Genomic DNA, 18,024 nt, shown 5'->3' with positions numbered 1-18,024 from the left:
AGGGTCATAACTCGGCCAAGTAGTTGTTGTTCTTCTATGGAAAATGCTAAATCTGACATGCTCAAATTATTTAAGTAAGACTTGGTTGCTGTAGCCCAGGATTAATCTGACTTGAATAAAAAAGACAGCCAGCACTCGCAAGTAAAGTATACATTTGAGTTATTGACGTCAGCAGTCAGTCTGACTGCTGAGTATGATGAATTTCTTAAATACTTAATTTGCAAGTGCTGGTCATATTTTTAAATCAAGTTGTCTTTCTATGGATCATTAGGTTTAGGATTAGGACCATTATGTTTCTTGACTCAAAAACATCTGTCTAAAATCAAATACTTGGTCAGATGTTTTCAGACCCCAAAAGTGGTGAAATGTCAAGACTAGTCCACGTCCCACATCATCTTGTGATATGACGCAACCCTAAATAAATGGGAAATAGCACCATCTAATTTCCTATTTGATGGGGTCTTTCTTATACACTGGTGATGTTTGTACTGTGTGTACAGTATATGATATGTTATCCTGGTGGAACCAGCTTGATAGATGCGTTCACCATTCTATTTAACTTGGTAAATGGTGAACGCAGCCATCAGGCTGGTTCCACCAGGCTAATGATATGTATTATATCATATGTATACTGTACTATGGTGGATTATATACCCTGGTGATGTTTTCTTGTACTGTGCTAGACTATGGAGTGTAGTATTCCTTGGTGATTGTATAGTTTTACAAGCTTTTATATGTGATAATAGAATCCAACAGTCTTTGATGACCAGATGGTGTGTTGACCGCAGTCCCTAACTTTGTGTGTGTGTGGGTGTGCCTTTTTGTGTGTGTGTGTGTGTGTGTGTCATCAGGCCCCACGGTACTGGAGGTGTTCAACACCCTGCTCAAGCACCTGCGGATGAGCGTGGACTTTGAGCTGGGTGAGAACTCCAGACGGAACTCCGGCGCCAGCGTGTCCTCGTCCGGACGGATCAAGGAGAGCGAGGAGCGCATCGTCCAGAACGCAATCATCCAGACCATCGGTTAGTTGCCCTAACATGCCCATTGCATTTGTTTATTTGGATCACCGTTAGCTGTTAGTCACGAAAGCTACTCTTTCTCGGGTCCACACAAAACACATTACAAAACATTCATATGCCCAACTTCGTGTGTCCGTGTACTGTTAACACTGGAACCACTGGGCCTCGATGGACCCCCCTTCAAGCTAATGGGCAGTCATTCTGACTGAAACATTCTAACAGTATAATTAATACATTTCATATGAGCACAAAAATAATCATTTGGTTGTGTTTATGAAGGTCATACTATAGGTACAATTAGAATACGAATTAGGTACACCACCCCGTTCACGAAAATTGTTGGCTCCTACAGACAGTGAGTCAAGTGGCCGTGGCTTGCTATATAAAGCTATATAATCATTAGAATGGGCAAGACGAGTGACCTAAGCAACTTGCAGGTATGATCATCGGTGTCAGGTGCGCCGGTTTTCACACACAGCGGTGTCTAGGGTTTACCGAGAATGGTGCTACAAACAAAAAACATCCAGTCAGTGGCAGTCATTTATTTAATCTGTTATGTGTGAAATTAGTTTCAGTATAGTTTAGGTTCAGTTTCAAGGCAATTTTATGATAATAATAATATGCCATTTAGCAGACGCTTTTATCCAAAGAGACTTACAGTCATGTGTGCATACGTTTTTACATATGGGTGGTCCCGGGGATCGAACCCACTACCCTGGCGTTACGAGCGCCATGCTCTACCAATTGAGCTACAGAGGACCACAATGTTTTCAGTGTATTTTGAACGCTTTCAGACAATGAGATTAATCGCAGTAAAGTCCTGCAACCGATAAATGTATATTTTGGCTTATGGCCCCATCTATAACCACAAGCTAAAATGTTGGGTGTTAGTGATATTTAGAGAACATGATGACACAAGTTGATTTTGCATACATAACCACCCCTCCCCCTTTTTTCAGTCTGTCACACCTAAAGATGTAGTCATCAATGTCAATTTCCTTATCCGGGATCGAGCCATTTAGCCTAGTCTCTGTGAGAACCAAAATATCTGGATATCGAGAAGGTCCATATTTGACATCAAACTTCACACATTGATATGTAATAGTCCAAGCCCTCTACATGATTTGAAAACAGCTGGTGTTTCTATATTTATGGTATCTGAAATATTAGCACTGAACGAGCTTACCACAGTGGGCTTCCCAATTGGACTAACAGTAACAGAGCAAACAGTGGAATTCAACTTTATGGTCACAAGATTATTACTGACAATACCCCTGGGAACATGGTTATCTGTAGCAGAACGATGATAACAGTGTGAAATAGTGGGAATGGGAAGAATTACCTTAGCAAAGGTTGGGCTGTTTCATAAGAGCCTCCTCGATGTTGGCCAAGATAACTTTTGCCCCTTCCCTATTTCGATTCAAGCCATCCATCTTATAAAACTTGGGCCTCTCCCAAAAGTAAAAATAGTAAATTAACTCCAAATCCGTCGAGGAACAGTGGGATTATAATCCAGTAGTGTAGCCAGAGGAGAGAACGAAAATGTCCCATTCCGTGACGTATTGCTGGTAGAGGCCTAGAAATTAGAACCCGCTTGTCTGTCTCTTTTAGCCTGTATGTGACCCCTCTGAAGTTATCTTTTAATTGCTTTAAAGATTGTTGTAGTTTGTACCAACATGAATGACTGCTCTGAGCATTCGGGAGCTGATTCATTACAGTAGGGACCTTGTGATCTATGTCATGAACACGGGCTCCAAGAAAGCAGTGGGTCCTTGCTTCTGCGACCACTACATCCATAACTATGGAGCTCCCTATAACAGCAACCACTGGAGGACTACGAGAGGGTCGCTGCGAGCCTGTGGGACATGCTATGGGGGATGATCCAGGGGATGGCTGGCTCAGTAAACCAGGACCAGATTCAGAGGAGCTTGCGCTGGGTGCTGAGGTGGAGTGGGGAAGACGGGGGAGCGGCAGAGGACCTCGTTGGATGGTCTTGGTGAAGTCAGGGGGCTCAGAGCTGTAAAATGGTTAGAGAGCCGCAGGTCTGGATGAGAGGGCAGAGGGAGGATACAGTGAGGGGAAAAAAGTATTTGATCCCCTGCTGATTTTGTACGTTTGCCCACTGACAAATACATGATCAGTCTATAATTTTAATGGTAGGTTTATTTGAACAGTGAGAGACAGAATAACAACAACTTCATCCAGAAAAACACATGTCAAAAATGTTATAAATTGATTTGCATTTTAATGAGGAAAATAAGTATTTGACCCCTCTGCAAAACATGACTTCGTACTTGGTGGCAAAACCCTTGTTGGCAATCACAGAGGTCAGACATTTCTTGTAGTTGGCCACCAGGTTTGCACACATCTCAGGAGGGATTTTGTCCCACTCCTCTTTGTAGATCTTCTCCAAGTCATTAAGGTTTCGAGGCTGACGTTTGGCAACTCGAACCTTCAGCTCCCTCCACAGATTTTCTATGGGATTAAGGTCTGGAGACTGGCTAGGCCACTCCAGGACCTTAATGTGCTTCTTCTTGAGCCACTCCTTTGTTGCCTTGACCGTGTGTTTTGGGTCATTGTCATGCTGGAATACCCATCCACGACCCATTTTCAATGCCCTGGCTGAGGGAAGGAGGTTCTCACCCAAGATTTGACAGTACATGGCGCCGTCCATCGTCCCTTTGATGCTATGAAGTTGTCCTGTCCCCTTAGCAGAAAAACACTCCCAAAGCATAATGTTTCCACCTCCATGTTTGACGTTGGGGATGGGGTTCTTGGGGTCATAGGCAGCATTCCTCCTCCTCCAAACACGTTGAGTTGATGGCAAAGAGCTCGATTTTGGTCTCATCTGACCACAACACTTTCACCCAGTTCTCCTCTGAATCATTGATGTTCATTGGCAAACTTCAGACGGCCCTGTATATGTGCTTTCTTGAGCAGGGGGACCTTGCGGGCGCTGCAGGATTTCAGTCCTTTACGTCGTACTGTGTTACCAATTGTTTTCTTGGTGACTATGGTTCCAGCTGCCTTGAGATCATTGGCAAGATCCTCCCGTGTAGTTCTGGGCTGATTCCTCACCGTTCTCATGATCATTGCAACTCCACGTGGTGAGATCTTGCATGGAGCCCCAGGCCGAGGGAGATTGACAGTTCTTTTGTGTTTCTTCCATTTGCGAATAATCGCACCAACTGTTGTCACCTTCTCACCAAGCTGCTTGGCGATGGTTTTGTAGCCCATTCCAGCCTTGTGTAGGTCTACAATCTTGTCCCTGACATCCTTGGAGAGCTCTTTGGTCTTGGCCATGGTGGAGAGTTTGGAATCTGATTGATTGCTTCTGTGGACAGGTGTCTTTTATACAGGTAACAAACTGAGATTAGGAGCACTCCCTTTAAGAGTGTGCTCCTAATCTCAGCTCATTAACTGTATAAAAGACACCTGGGAGCCAGAAATCTTTCTGATTGAGAGGGAGTCAAATACTTATTTCCCTCATTGAAATGCAAATCAATTTATAACATTATTGACATGCGTATTTCTGGATTTTTTTGTTGTTATTTTGTCTCTCACTGTTCAAATACACCTACCATTAAAATTATAGACTGATAATTTCTTTGTCAGTGGGAAACGTACAAAATCAGCAGGGGATCAAATACTTTTTTTTTATATACGTGTGTGTGTGTGTATGCATGTATATACAGTGGGGAAAAAAAGTATTTAGTCAGCTACCAATTGTGCAAGTTCTCCCACTTAAAAAGATGAGAGAGGCCTGTAATTTTCATCATAGGTACACGTCAACTATGACAGACAAATTGAGAATTTTTTTTCCAGAAAATCACATTGTAGGATTTTTAATGAATTTATTTGCAAATTATGGTGGAAAATAAGTATTTGGTCACCTACAAACAAGCAAGATTTCTGGCTCTCACAGACCTGTAACTTCTTCTTTAAGAGGCTCCTCTGTCCTCCACTCGTTACCTGTATTAATGGCACCTGTTTGAACTTGTTATCAGTATAAAAGACACCTGTCCACAACCTCAAACAGTCACACTCCAAACTCCACTATGGCCAAGACCAAAGAGCTGTCAAAGGACACCAGAAACAAAATTGTAGACCTGCACCAGGCTGGGAAGACTGAATCTGCAATAGGTAAGCAGCTTGGTTTGAAGAAATCAACTGTGGGAGCAATTATTAGGAAATGGAAGACATACAAGACCACTGATAATCTCCCTCGATCTGGGGCTCCACGCAAGATCTCACCCCGTGGGGTCAAAATGATCACAAGAACGGTGAGCAAAAATCCCAGAACCACACGGGGGGACCTAGTGAATAACCTGCAGAGAGCTGGGACCAAAGTAACAAAGCCTACCATCAGTAACACACTACGCCACCAGGGACTCAAATCCTGCAGTGCCAGACGTGTCCCCCTGGTTAAGCCAGTACATGTCCAGGCCCGTCTGAAGTTTGCTAGAGTGCATTTGGATGATCCAGAAGAGGATTGGGAGAATGTCATATGGTCAGATGAAACCAAAATAGAACTTTTTGGTAAAAACTCAACTCGTCGTGTTTGGAGGACAAAGAATGCTGAGTTGCATCCATAGAACACAATACCTACTGTGAAGCATGTGGGTGGAAACATCATGCTTTGGGGCTGTTTTTCTGCAAAGGGATCAGGACGACTGATCCGTGTAAAGGAAAGAATGAATGGGGCCATGTATCGTGAGATTTTGAGTGAAAACCTCCTTCCATCAGCAAGGGCATTGAAGATGAAACGTGGCTGGGTCTTTCAGCATGACAATGATCCCAAACACACCGCCCGGGCAACGAAGGAGTGGCTTCGTAAGAAGCATTTCAAGGTCCTGGAGTGGCCTAGCCAGTCTCCAGATCTCAACCCCATAGAAAATCTTTGGAGGGAGTTGAAAGTCTGTGTTGCCCAGCGACAGCCCCAAAACATCACTGCTCTAGAGGAGATCTGCATGGAGGAATGGGCCAAAATACCAGCAATAGTGTGTGAAAACCTTGTGAAGACTTACAGAAAACGTTTGACCTGTGTCATTGCCAACAAAGGGTATATAACAAAGTATTGAGAAACTTTTGTCATTGACCAAATACTTATTTTCCACCATAATTTGCAAATAAATTCATAAAAAATCCTACAATGTGATTTTCTGGATTTTTTTTCCTCATTTTGTCTGTCATAGTTGACGTGTACCTATGATGAAAAATACAGGCCTCTCTCATCTTTTTAAGTGGGAGAACTTGCACAATTGGTGGCTGACTAAATACTTTTTTTCCCCACTGTATATATATGTATATGTGTATATATATATCTTGATTTCCAATTTTACTGCCGCTAGTACGTTTCCATTTTTGAAGTATATAACTTAACAGCCACATCCCTTAGGTTAGCAAACACATGGCAGGATCAGGCTGTTGAAATTGCAGAGGGTGGCTTTAATGTTGACACAATAGTTACATGCATCTGAATTGGTATGCTCTTCACATTGAAGATATTCAAGTATGATTGGAAATAGCTTCTGTATGCGCCATTCCTTTAAAGTTAGCGTGCCGAAGAAAGATTATTGCATCATTTGACAATTGAACAGACAAAGTTTTCTAACACATTAATTTACCCCATGGTCACCCAGGGTTCTTTGGTGGCAACCTGCCAGACTACCAGCGTGCAGAGGTGATGATGTTCATCATGGGCAAGGTGCCCGTGTACGGCACCCCCTGCCACACCTTGGACACTGTGAAGATTGGGTGAGTCACACTCATTATCTTCACGCTACAGGGTTTCCCACGGACATTAGGTTCATCTCAGGTGTTCTCCTTTCTGAGTTAGGGGTGACTGGTTTAGTACTAGGGTTTAATATTTTCCTGGGATTTTCACTTTTCTCCCAGGTAACCTGATATTTCCCACCAAAACCAGAAGCATTATAAAGCATATAAATATGTCTGGATTTGATTAGAGCTTTGATCAGCATGAAAGTTTAAACCTGATGCTTCTTGAGCCTCATGAGCCATATATTTAAAGAAAATTATGAGCCCTACATTAACGACATTTACTGAATCCAAGCCCCAAAAAGGCCAAATGAGTGTGCCGTTTTCCAATACATATATAAAATAGGCTACTGCACATTTCGCACGACAGATAAACATAAAGGCTACCTGGGTTCGATCCCGGGCTGTTTCACCACCGGCCGCGACCGGGAGACCCATGAGGTGGTGGAGAGGCCATAGGGAAGCCATATTTAGACATTGCATATCATTTAATGCCATGCTGTTCATATAAAATGAATGATCATTTACTGGTTTTTCACAATTAGGGAGTGGTTTTGGGTGGTAAATCTCGGTAACCGCGTTCCCGCCATTCAACCCTATTTGATGCTCTCTGCTAGGTACTGATTTTAGTAATACATAAAAATAATACTGGCATTATTGGTCCACTTGTACAGATATTCTATTTTTTTTTGTCTCGGTATCCAACCTGACACACAACACATGGAGCAGCACATTCAACCACCATTGTTTGGCCCAGGGGCATACATGCAATTTGAATTTACAGTCCATTGTTACCGTGGTGTAGTTGCCAACACCATTTGTATGTTTTTATGCTAGTGTCTCTTTAAAGGACCATCTTATTTCTGTCCACAATACCTAGAACAAGCTAAATCAGTGTGTCTCCCACACAAAAACTGAGTAAGGCACTACACATGTCAGTGTGTAGTCTATTAAGACATGTTGCCATGAGTTGAAGAAAATCTAAAACATTTGATGCAAGCTAATGAGTACCTACCTGTAGCTAGGTTTCTATTAAATTGGCAACAGATTGTAATGTGAATATTCTAAAATCTGCATTTTCCCACCAGAGATGTTTCCATCAAACTGACTTGTTGCGGATAAAAGGCTGTGCGGTTAAAATTCCATGTTCTAAATAAAAAATACAAGTTAAATGGGTTTCCATCGCATTTTCAACTCTACGGAAGGTTCATCATATTTCAGCTGTAGACTAATAAACTGCATGCTTTCCCGAGTCAAAGTGGGAGGACCACACAACATATTATCGCGTGATTCAAAGTTTACTTCGTTATTATGGTTATTATATCAATATTTGTGCATAAAGGCGTTTCCATTTCTCGCATAATTTATTTTAACAACACAAAAAGATCCCACTGTGTCAAACAAACAAATTGTCTTTCGACAATTATGAAATTGTAGTGCTATTTCCTGTTTCCATCAGCCCGGTCGTGACTTTTTTCATGCGTTTAGGTAATTCATCCGCATTGAATGGTTGGATGGAAACCTGGTTACTGTGTGCCACACCAGTCACCCCTGAAGGCTTACTGTGTTACACATTTCCAAAATGGTTTTGGCTCCTATCCTCTCTAGAACTACCTCCTTGCATGTCTTCCACAGTAAATTGCTTCACTGCCAAACTGTGGTATCATCCCCCCCACCCCCCTCTGCTCCCAACCCGTGGAGAATTGATATCCTTGCCAAGGTCCCTCTTCTCTTCCAAAGTTGCCTCTCATTTTCCCTCCCCAAAGTACTTTGGTTCACGGGTCAAGAAAAGGACTTGTGGTTTTTCCCCCATAGAAATAGAATTACTACAAGGGACAAAGCCCCTCAACGAACATTGACTTCCATGGGAATGCCTCTTCTAGCAATTTGATTTCTATGCTAACATACAGTATGTGTACTGTAGAAATATAATATAATTACTAGAATGGACGAAGCCACTCACAGGACATTGACTTGAATGGGATTGACCATTATAGTCATTCTATTTCAATGGTTTCACCCTTTCACCTGTCAAATAGCTTATCCATCATACCCCCAAGTGGAAGCACTGATAATCTCAAAACAAATGCTCCCCTCCTGGACTAGAGGAATAGACCCTCTCCTCTCCACCCTATCCCTTACTTCTTTCTTAATTGCCGGAGGAGATAAATTAGATTCCACGGTTTGTCTGCTGCCGCTGATGCCGAGGAGAGGACTAGCTGATAGAGGAAGCACTTTCAAGTAGAGGTCTGCACTGGACTGATTTCTTCATCCAGCTCCTGCTGCTTTTCATGCCGCGCCTGCCCGCTGCCGCAGTCTTCTTATCCGACTCGCTCCCGCAAGAACTGGCCCCGAACCTGACTGCAGTCCCGTAATGTTATTTTAGTTGTATCAGACGCAGCTCACTTTGCAGCCCTGGTCCCAACAATTTTGCCACCCTAGTCAAGATCAAAATGTGCAAAATATAGCCTAAGAAATAGGTTGAAATACCAGAGACTCTGACTTGGCCCATTATATTAGGCTATCGGTATTATTGGGCTATATAGGCTAGACGTAGTTTGAAAGATAGTAGAGTTGGGGGTCGAAATATAGGAGAGTGGACACTTGACTTGAGCAAGATTAAAGCATAACTTTTAGGAGCGGGAGGATTTGCAAACAGAATAAAATACATGTGTTATTCCAGTCAATGTCAGAGTCTAAACTATAGCCTATCATATTTGAGAAGTTAAAGACAACTGCCCGTGCTTCTCTGCCCATATAGCCTAGTCTACACACTATTTAATTGAGACCACACATAGGAGCACTTGATCTCGCACGCCAAGCAAAAGAGAAGAAAGGTAGGCTACAGAATGTAAGTATAACGAATAGCCTACAAAATAGAAAGACCGTTTCGAAATAATCTTGCATAACTTTGATAGGAGCGGGACAGTTTGCAGGCAGACACAAATGTGTTATCAATATTAATTTCCAGTCAATGTCAGAGTCTAAACTATAGCCTGTCATATTTAGGAAGTTAATTTCCTTGGAAAGACATTTAAATTTTAGTCATTTAGCAGACGCTCTTATCCAGAGCAACTTACAGTTAGTGAGTGCATACATTATTATAATTTTATATATTTTTCATACCCCCCGTGGGAATCGAACCCACAACCCTGGCGTCGCCATGCTCTACCAACTGAGCTACATCCCTGCCGGCCATTCCCTCCCCTACCCTAGACGACGCTGGGCCAATTGTGCGCCGCCCCATGGGTCTCCCGGTCGCGGCCGGCTACGACAGAGCCTGAATTCGAACCAGGATCTCTAGTGCCTTAGACCACTGCGCCACTCGGGAGGCCAATTGCGTATGCTTTTCCATCCATGCATATAGCCTACAGGCTATTTATTTGTGATCAAGTATAAGCGCATTTGATCTCGCACGCCCAACACGAGGTGAGGTAGGCTACTGAACATGAAGCAGAATTATCTTATGAAAGTTTGTGAATAGTATGACGAGGTTATTTTAATACAATAGATAACACATCCAAAACAGAAAGACAACCGTTCAAAATAATATGCGGGACCCAAAAAAAATGTAATCCCAAAGTTGTTTGTCTGACCGCCAGCTCCCACCCTCAGCATAAAAAAATGCAGATTGCGCTGCAATGCTCTCTGTCGGGGCCCATGGGAATGCAGCTCTCTACTTTCAAAATGCTTGCTCGCTTGCCATGGGCAATGATGAGCCAGCTAGTTAACATTAGCCTACTACATCTAGCTACATATTGAACTTCCATCCTCTCAGGCAAGGGGCACAGTGTATGAATGTATGGTTGGATCATAATCACCATCATAATCCTTGGCAAGTACGGAGAATTAAGAAAAGGACAAGTCCAAATCACTTTCTCCATCATGGCTAATTTGGGAAAGGGACAATTGTAGCTAGCTAGCCACTGGAGGACAACAACACAACAAGATGCAACAAGTATTTTTGCTAATTACGTTTGGCTTTTGATGTGATTGGTGTGAAGGCAATTTTTTTTTATGTGCTCCAGGATCATTAACAGTTGAGCTCTCTCAGTTTAGCTCAACGCTGATTGGCTATTATTTTATAATTTTTTATAGGGAGGCCAAATGCTCGCTGGCTTCCCTTGCATTCAATGCTACGGGCGGCAACAATGTCATACTCTTTTTGACCAGACAGCATCAGATAGATGGGCTACACATACAGAGACAGAGGGGCGCTGTTTCTCTCATTCGGATGCTTTCTCCGGTGAGATGCATTCAGCCGCTTGCAAATTAAAGGAAAATTATGAAACAAAGAGACAAAAGTTAAATATTTGTATGTTTTGTCAAATTTATGGGGAAGCCTGGCTTCCCTTAGCATCCATGAATACACACTGGATGACACACTTTTGAGTTAGTGCTGCAGAGGCACAGGTACTGTGCTTATGAAGGTGCTTATAAACATCCAGGTCAATTCACAACACACTTCCAGGATGCCATAGGAATTTTTCATAATATTTATTTTTTTATTTTTCTATAATTATGTTATAGCTCTATTTCTAGTTATAATATAAGGATCTAGATAAGTTGTATTTTCATACTTGACTTTCCACACAGATGTACTATAGAGACCTAGTCAGTAGATCTATATATTATACTGTATATACATTGCCTTCAGAAAATATTCATACCCCTTGACTTATTCCACATTTTGAGGTTTTACAGCCTGAATTCAAAATGGATTAAAAATAATAATAATTTCAACCATCTACACACAATACCCCATAATGACAAAGTGAAAACATGTTTTCAGAAATGTATTGAAAATGAAATAGAGAAATATCTAATTTACATACGTGTTCACATCCCTGAGTCAATACTTTGTAGAAGCAACTTTCGCAGCTGTGAGACTTTCTGGGTTAGCCTCTAAGAGCTTTCCACACCTGGATTGTGCAACATATGCCCATTATTCTTTAGAAAAGTATTCAAGCTTCATTGCTAGACAACCATTTTCAGGTCTTGCCATAGATTTTCAAGTAGATGTAAGTCAAATTGTAACTCACCCACTTGGTAAGTAACTCCAGTGTGGATTTGGCCTTGTGTTTAGGTTATTGTCCTGCTGAAAGCTGAATTAATCTCCCAGTATCTGGCGGAAAGCAGTCTGAACCAGGTTTTCCTCGAGGATTTTGCCTGTGCTTAGTTAATATTTTATGCTGAAACTCACCAGTCATTAACGATTACATGCATACTCATAACATGATGCAGCCACCACTATGATTGAAAATATGGAGATGTGTAATGTGTTGTATTGGATTTGCCCCATTTTTGTATTCAGGACAAAAAGTTTATTTCTTTGTCACATTTTTTTCAATATTACTTTAGTGCCTAGTTGCAAACAGGATGCATGTTTTGGAATATTTTTTATTCTGTACAGGCTTCCTTCTTTTCACTCTGCCAATTAGGTTATTAGTATTGTGGAGTAACTACAATGTTGTTGATCCATCCTCAGTTTTTTCCTATCACAGCCATTAAACTCTAACTGTTTTAAAGTTAACCCCCCCCTCACCCTCACCCTCACCCCCACCACCACCACCACCAATGGCTAACAAACTGTTGTTGATATTCCACTCAGGCACCAGGGCACCAAGCGTATCCAGGCCATGCTGCTGAGCTCACTCATCATGGTGAGTGATTCTACAGATCATTTATTCAATAGTACTATCTAACGATAGCCGTGTCCGCCTATCGGGATCACGACAGATTGAAAAAATAATCGAGAAGAAGGGCAACAGATGCATCCATTAATTGAGTCTATTCTAATTCTGCCTAAAGGGACCACAATATTCTCTGTTGGTATATCCGATAGTAACCGAACAGCAGTGATATCTGTCAGTACCAATTATTGTTGTAACTCTATAGTTTAACGCCGACAGGTATAATGCATTGTAATGTAGGTATATTTAATCATAAGACTTGTCATAAGCATGTATATACAGTGCATTCGTTAAATATTCAGATCCCTTTTTCCACATTTTGTTACGTTACATCCTTATTCTAAAATGGATTAAAAAAAAAAAATTCCTTAGCAATCTACACACAATACCCCATAATGACAAAGCGAAAACAGGTTTTTAGAAATGTTGGCGAATTTTTTAAAATAAAAAACAGAATCTTATGCCAAGAGTGTGCAAAGCTGTCATCAAGGCAAAGGGTGGCTATTTGAAGAATCTCAAATATAAAATATATTTTGATTTGTTTAAAATTTTTTGGTTACTACATGATTCCATATGTGTTATTTCATAGTTTTGATCTCTTCACTATTATTCTACAATGTAGAAAATAGTAAAAATAAAGAAAAACCCTTGAATGAGTAGGTGTCTAAAACTTTTGACCGGTAGTGTATATATATATTCTTTGAGCTGTAGCGTATAGTAATACTTGTGGATCTCTGACAGTAAGTCAGTATGTATTGACTTATGTTTTCAGTAAAACAATGACCGCATCATACCAACTTGCATACATCAAACCAACACAATTATGCGAATGCAAATGCAATAACACTCTTTTTTTTGGTGTACAACCTAAAATAAATAAAACAACCTTGTATATTAATGAAATATTCCCTTTTCAAATAGATGAGATGAGGAACAGTCCCACGTAGTCCCTCACAAACAGTGATTTCACTGGTAATTACAACAAACTGCTTCCTCCAGCTTCCGTGACATCGTTGGAAGGAAGACAAATGTTCAATATGTGCCTATCATGGAAAATGTTATTTCAGGCACATGCAATGTTCAACAGCATAAATGCGATGCATTAGCTAAATATGCTTAATGCTATATTAGGCTGAATGAGGAGCTGCAAGGTGCATTTGTCTACTTGCATAGAGTAATTACAACGTGGGTAACAGCTAATGCATTCCAATGTCATTCTAAGATAATAGCTGTAAATTGTACCACTGCTGAAAAGTGACCAAAACGTAAACAAAATACTAGATGCCTGAAGCTGTCTTAAAGTGATACACCCCCTTTTAGTGTATCCTAATGATAACGGAGTAAATCTGCATGTGGGTTATAATATTATTATTCAAATTTCCATCCCTATTATACTCCCTATTAGGGAATGCTAAAGGCTGGAAAGCCCTCATTCGCACTCATTCCCTGTAATGTTAATTAACTCCCGGTGTCTCTCCAGTGTGTGTGTGTGTGTGTGTGGCTCCCACCTTATCAGGTTAGCACAGTCTATATTCCCCGCTGTTCTGTTAAGCCTCTCTCTCGCTCAACTGACTGCTGTACGAGATGGCTATACGCAGGTGGCAAAAAGCCCCCAGGGCGGAGGAAACGTTTTTCACACAGAGAAGACTGTACACACACACACCGTGCTGTAGGTGCGCTCAGACACACGTTACATATGCACGTTCTCCTCATTTTTGTCCCATTACGCACACCGTCCTCCTTTTCCAATGGGGTATCTGCACGATCGACCGGGCGCTAGGAGGGCGGCTTATTGCAAAGTCAATCTCCTCGCCACCGCTTTTCTGCTGCTTTCCCGTGCAGCTTGTCCGAGTTGATTGGGATCAGCATGTGTAGCGCAAACTCGACTCTGTCTGATTATGAGTGTGGGGGATGGGGGTCGGGAGTGTTGGGGTGGGGGACTAATTTTCACTTCATCACTTCAACATGAACTGTACACTAAAGGAATACAGATGTTCCTACTGGCGCATGTGCACAGTGCACACACACCTTTTCTATGTACACATGATTCCGGGACACTATTAACCACACACACAGGGAGGTAAAAAGTGCTACAGAACATACACACAAACTCTTTACACTGTTATAAGAGTTCTACAGAACACATACTGTATTGTCATGATTGAACAACATCCCATCATCTGAAGCCTAGAATGAAACAGAGAAGGTATAATAGCTAGAATAATCACTGAGACATAGAACACTGTCTGGCTGCTTCACAGGGAGGGCTGGCTGGCTTTAAAGGGGCAGTGCAGTTAACCTGTTTTTCCAGTTTTTTGGAAGATGTTTCCACACTATGAGGTCGAAATAACACTGAAATTGTGAAAATGATGACAGTGAAATTTTTGTGTAAAAAAAGGCAGGACATTTTTTGTTTAAAAAACACATGGAATTTCAGCCTCTTCGGGTGGGATGTAATTTTGTCTCGCCGCATAACGTCACCCGGCGATCTGATTATAATAAATGAATTAACGTTCATCGTTTATTTACATATTCCCTTCTAGTTTTAGTGCTGGTCTCACCCAAAAGCAAGAGAGATTGTGCAGCATGGCTGCCAATCACGTCGTCTGATTTGCCTTCGATTTATTTTTCATAATCAACTGTCAGAGAAGTTCAGTCGAACCTCCTGCACAGCACACTTTGTATCGGACTACATTGCAAATCAGGCTAGGTACACAAGTGGATTTCCCAGCAACTCCAAGCATCACATGGATCTTGAAATTGGCAGCAGCAGCAACCATTCATGAAGTAAGTGTTTTAGATATTTATTTTGATATTATAAGTAAAGGACATGCTATTCATGGGCTGCATGCTTCATCACAATGTTGCTTTGAACGTTCTCTTGAGGACTGATGCCCAAATGAACATTCTAGTAGCTACTCAATGGCATTGCCTGAGCCGCCATGTGCTGATGAAGATTTTGTCTAAAGTGCATTATAGTGACTTGGAAAAAATATGACATTTCTAAAGGTGCCAAATCATTAGTAGGAAAACCTTTTGTCATCAATGTGATGGAGTATAAATATAGGGGTCGGAACACAATCATGGTTACGAAAAGACACCGTGGAGCCGGAGCGAATATGGGGTCGGAAAACGTACCTCAATGCAGTGATGGGAAATGCCACTGTACTCCAAATTTTACCTTTATCCACACTGCTTCATCGAGAAGATTGAAATACTGCTAGTTTTTATGGAAAACTGCCTTTTTCGTCCTCATGCTAGCTAGCAGTAGCCACCGCAGCCATTTTGGAATGGCAGTGTCAGCCAATCAGCTTCGTTGTTGTTCAACGTGATGTGCCATTCCATAATGGCTGCTGTGGCTACAGCTAGATAGCATTAGGATGAAATGGGAAGTTTTCTGGGAAAAATAACAGTATTTCAATCTTCTCGATGGAACAGTGTAGATAAAGGTATAAGTTGGAGTACAGTTGCATATCCCATGCCTGCATTGAGGGACCCATATCTCGCACCGTCTCCACGGTGTCTTACTGTAACCATGATTGGGTTCCGACCCCAGTGCAGCTCAGTGTAAACAAGCGTAATGATAGGGGCGGTATCTTCTGGCAAAACTTTAGCTAGCTACTTAAGATTGAGGGACAGGACTGGATTTTAGCTAGCGAACATTAGCATTGCTAGCTAGCTATTTTTAATTAACTTTTCTAGCTATGACAATTGTCATCTCTCTAAAGTAAATATGATAACATGATAATGATGGCAAAGTTGTTTCCTACTAATTACTTGCCTGCTTTAGCAATGTCATATTTCCAGGCCACTATAGTGTCTCCTCAGATAATGTTAGCTAGAATGATAGCTACCAAAGTCTGTGAGCTAACTAATGGTAGCTAGCCTGTTGACTGTTGTTCAATCTGCAGTCAGTCAGTCACCCACAATGGACCAAGGTAGCCTACTTGATTTAGCTCGAGTCTTGTCTTTTTTTATGTTTGTGTTTTCTTTGACTGTACAAAAAAAATTATCAAATTGCCAATTTGAAGAGTATGTCATTAGGTATTGGAGCTAAACTAACTTGCTTGTGATTGGATTTGTAGCTACTAGCCTGCCAGCCAGAAGAAAGAGAGAGGGTAGATATTATTATTAGCTAGCATGATCTCTCATTAGGTGTATGTTTATCTGTCATATGATTCCTAAAAAATAGTTGAATGAAAGAATGAATGTATAACCCTTATGATAGATCATAGGACTTATGGACGCTCAGGCTGGAGGTCTAGCTGGTCTGACTTTGCTACAGGCATACATGATTATATTATTTCAGTTATAGACTATCAGATATTCAAAGATGTTACGTTTTCGCAGATGTGATAGTGAAAACTTTTGGATTATACAATTTTTCTTTTTCACCTTGCCAACAGGTTGATAACTTGTAGCTACACAATTCCCTTCCATTCATTATCCCCGTTCTTATGTGCTAAAGGGTCATCGCTGAGTAAGGCCTGCAGGATGAGGAGGGCCATGAGATCATGGACTTCTTGGAGGAAGATGCTCTTGATGAGGAGCTAATTGGTGAAGACTACGACGGAGAGTATGTGAGACACACACACAGACAGCACAGACATGTGAACATGGACTGGTAGAGAAGCAGCTGAATTGCTTCCCCCTAACCCTCCTAAGCACGACTCCAACACCATCATTAAGTTTGCCGACGACACAACAGTGGTAGGCCTGATCACCGACAACGATGAGACAGCCTATAGGGAGGAGGTCAGAGATCTGGCCGTGTGGTGCCAGGACAACAACCTCTCCCTCAACGTGACCAAGACAAAGGAGATGATTGTGGACTACAGGAAAAAAAAGAGGACTGAGCACGCCCCCATTCTCATCGACGGGGCTGTAGTGGAACAGGTTGAGAGCTTCAAGTTCCTTCGTGTCCACATCACCAACGAACTATCATGGTCCAAACACACCAAGACAGTCGTGAAGAGGGCACGACAAAGCCTATTCCCCCTCAGGAGACTAAAAAGATTTGGCATGGGTCCTCAGATCCTCAAAAATTCTACAGCTGCACCATCGAGAGCATCCTGACTGGTTGCATCACCGCCTGGTATGGCAACTGCTTGGCCTCCGACCGCAAGGCACTACAGAGGGTAGTGCGTACGGCCCAGTACATCACTGGGGCAAAGCTTCCTGCCATCCAGGACCTCTATACCAGGCGGTGTCAGAGGAAGGCCCTCAAAATTGTCAAAGACTCCAGCCACCCTAGTCATAGACTGTTCTCTCTGCTACCGCACAGCAAGCGGTACCGGAGTGCCAAGTCTAGGTCCAAAAGACTTCTCAACAGCTTCTACCCCCAAGCCATAAGACTCCTGAACAGCTAATCATGGCTACCCGGACTATTTGCACTGCCCCCCACCCCATCCTTTTTACGCTGCTGCTACTCTGTTAAGTATTTATGCATAGTCACTTTAACTCTACCCACATGTACATATTACCTCAACTACCTCAACTAGCCGGTGCCCCCGCACATTGACTCTGCAACGGTA

The 18,024-nt window shown here is 42.0% G+C and overlaps 1 protein-coding gene across 2 annotated transcripts in view; it reads left to right on the top strand.

Moving 5' to 3' along the window:
- The window catches only part of efr3a (EFR3 homolog A (S. cerevisiae)), a 289,424-nt gene that overhangs the window by 197,332 nt on the left and 74,068 nt on the right, over window positions 1-18,024 (top strand). For both annotated transcript variants that reach the window (XM_041841458.2, XM_041841456.2), the window contains exons 11-13: window positions 852-1,022; window positions 6,662-6,776; window positions 12,409-12,460. In XM_041841458.2, coding sequence (XP_041697392.1) covers window positions 852-1,022; window positions 6,662-6,776; window positions 12,409-12,460 — 338 coding nt within the window. The remainder of the gene's footprint in view (window positions 1-851; window positions 1,023-6,661; window positions 6,777-12,408; window positions 12,461-18,024) is intronic.

This window comes from Coregonus clupeaformis, unplaced genomic scaffold (genome assembly GCF_020615455.1).
Source record: "Coregonus clupeaformis isolate EN_2021a unplaced genomic scaffold, ASM2061545v1 scaf0021, whole genome shotgun sequence".
Lineage (NCBI taxonomy): Eukaryota > Metazoa > Chordata > Actinopteri > Salmoniformes > Salmonidae > Coregonus > Coregonus clupeaformis.
Note: the sequence above shows the minus strand (reverse complement) of the source record. Positions and strands in the feature narration are given on the sequence as shown.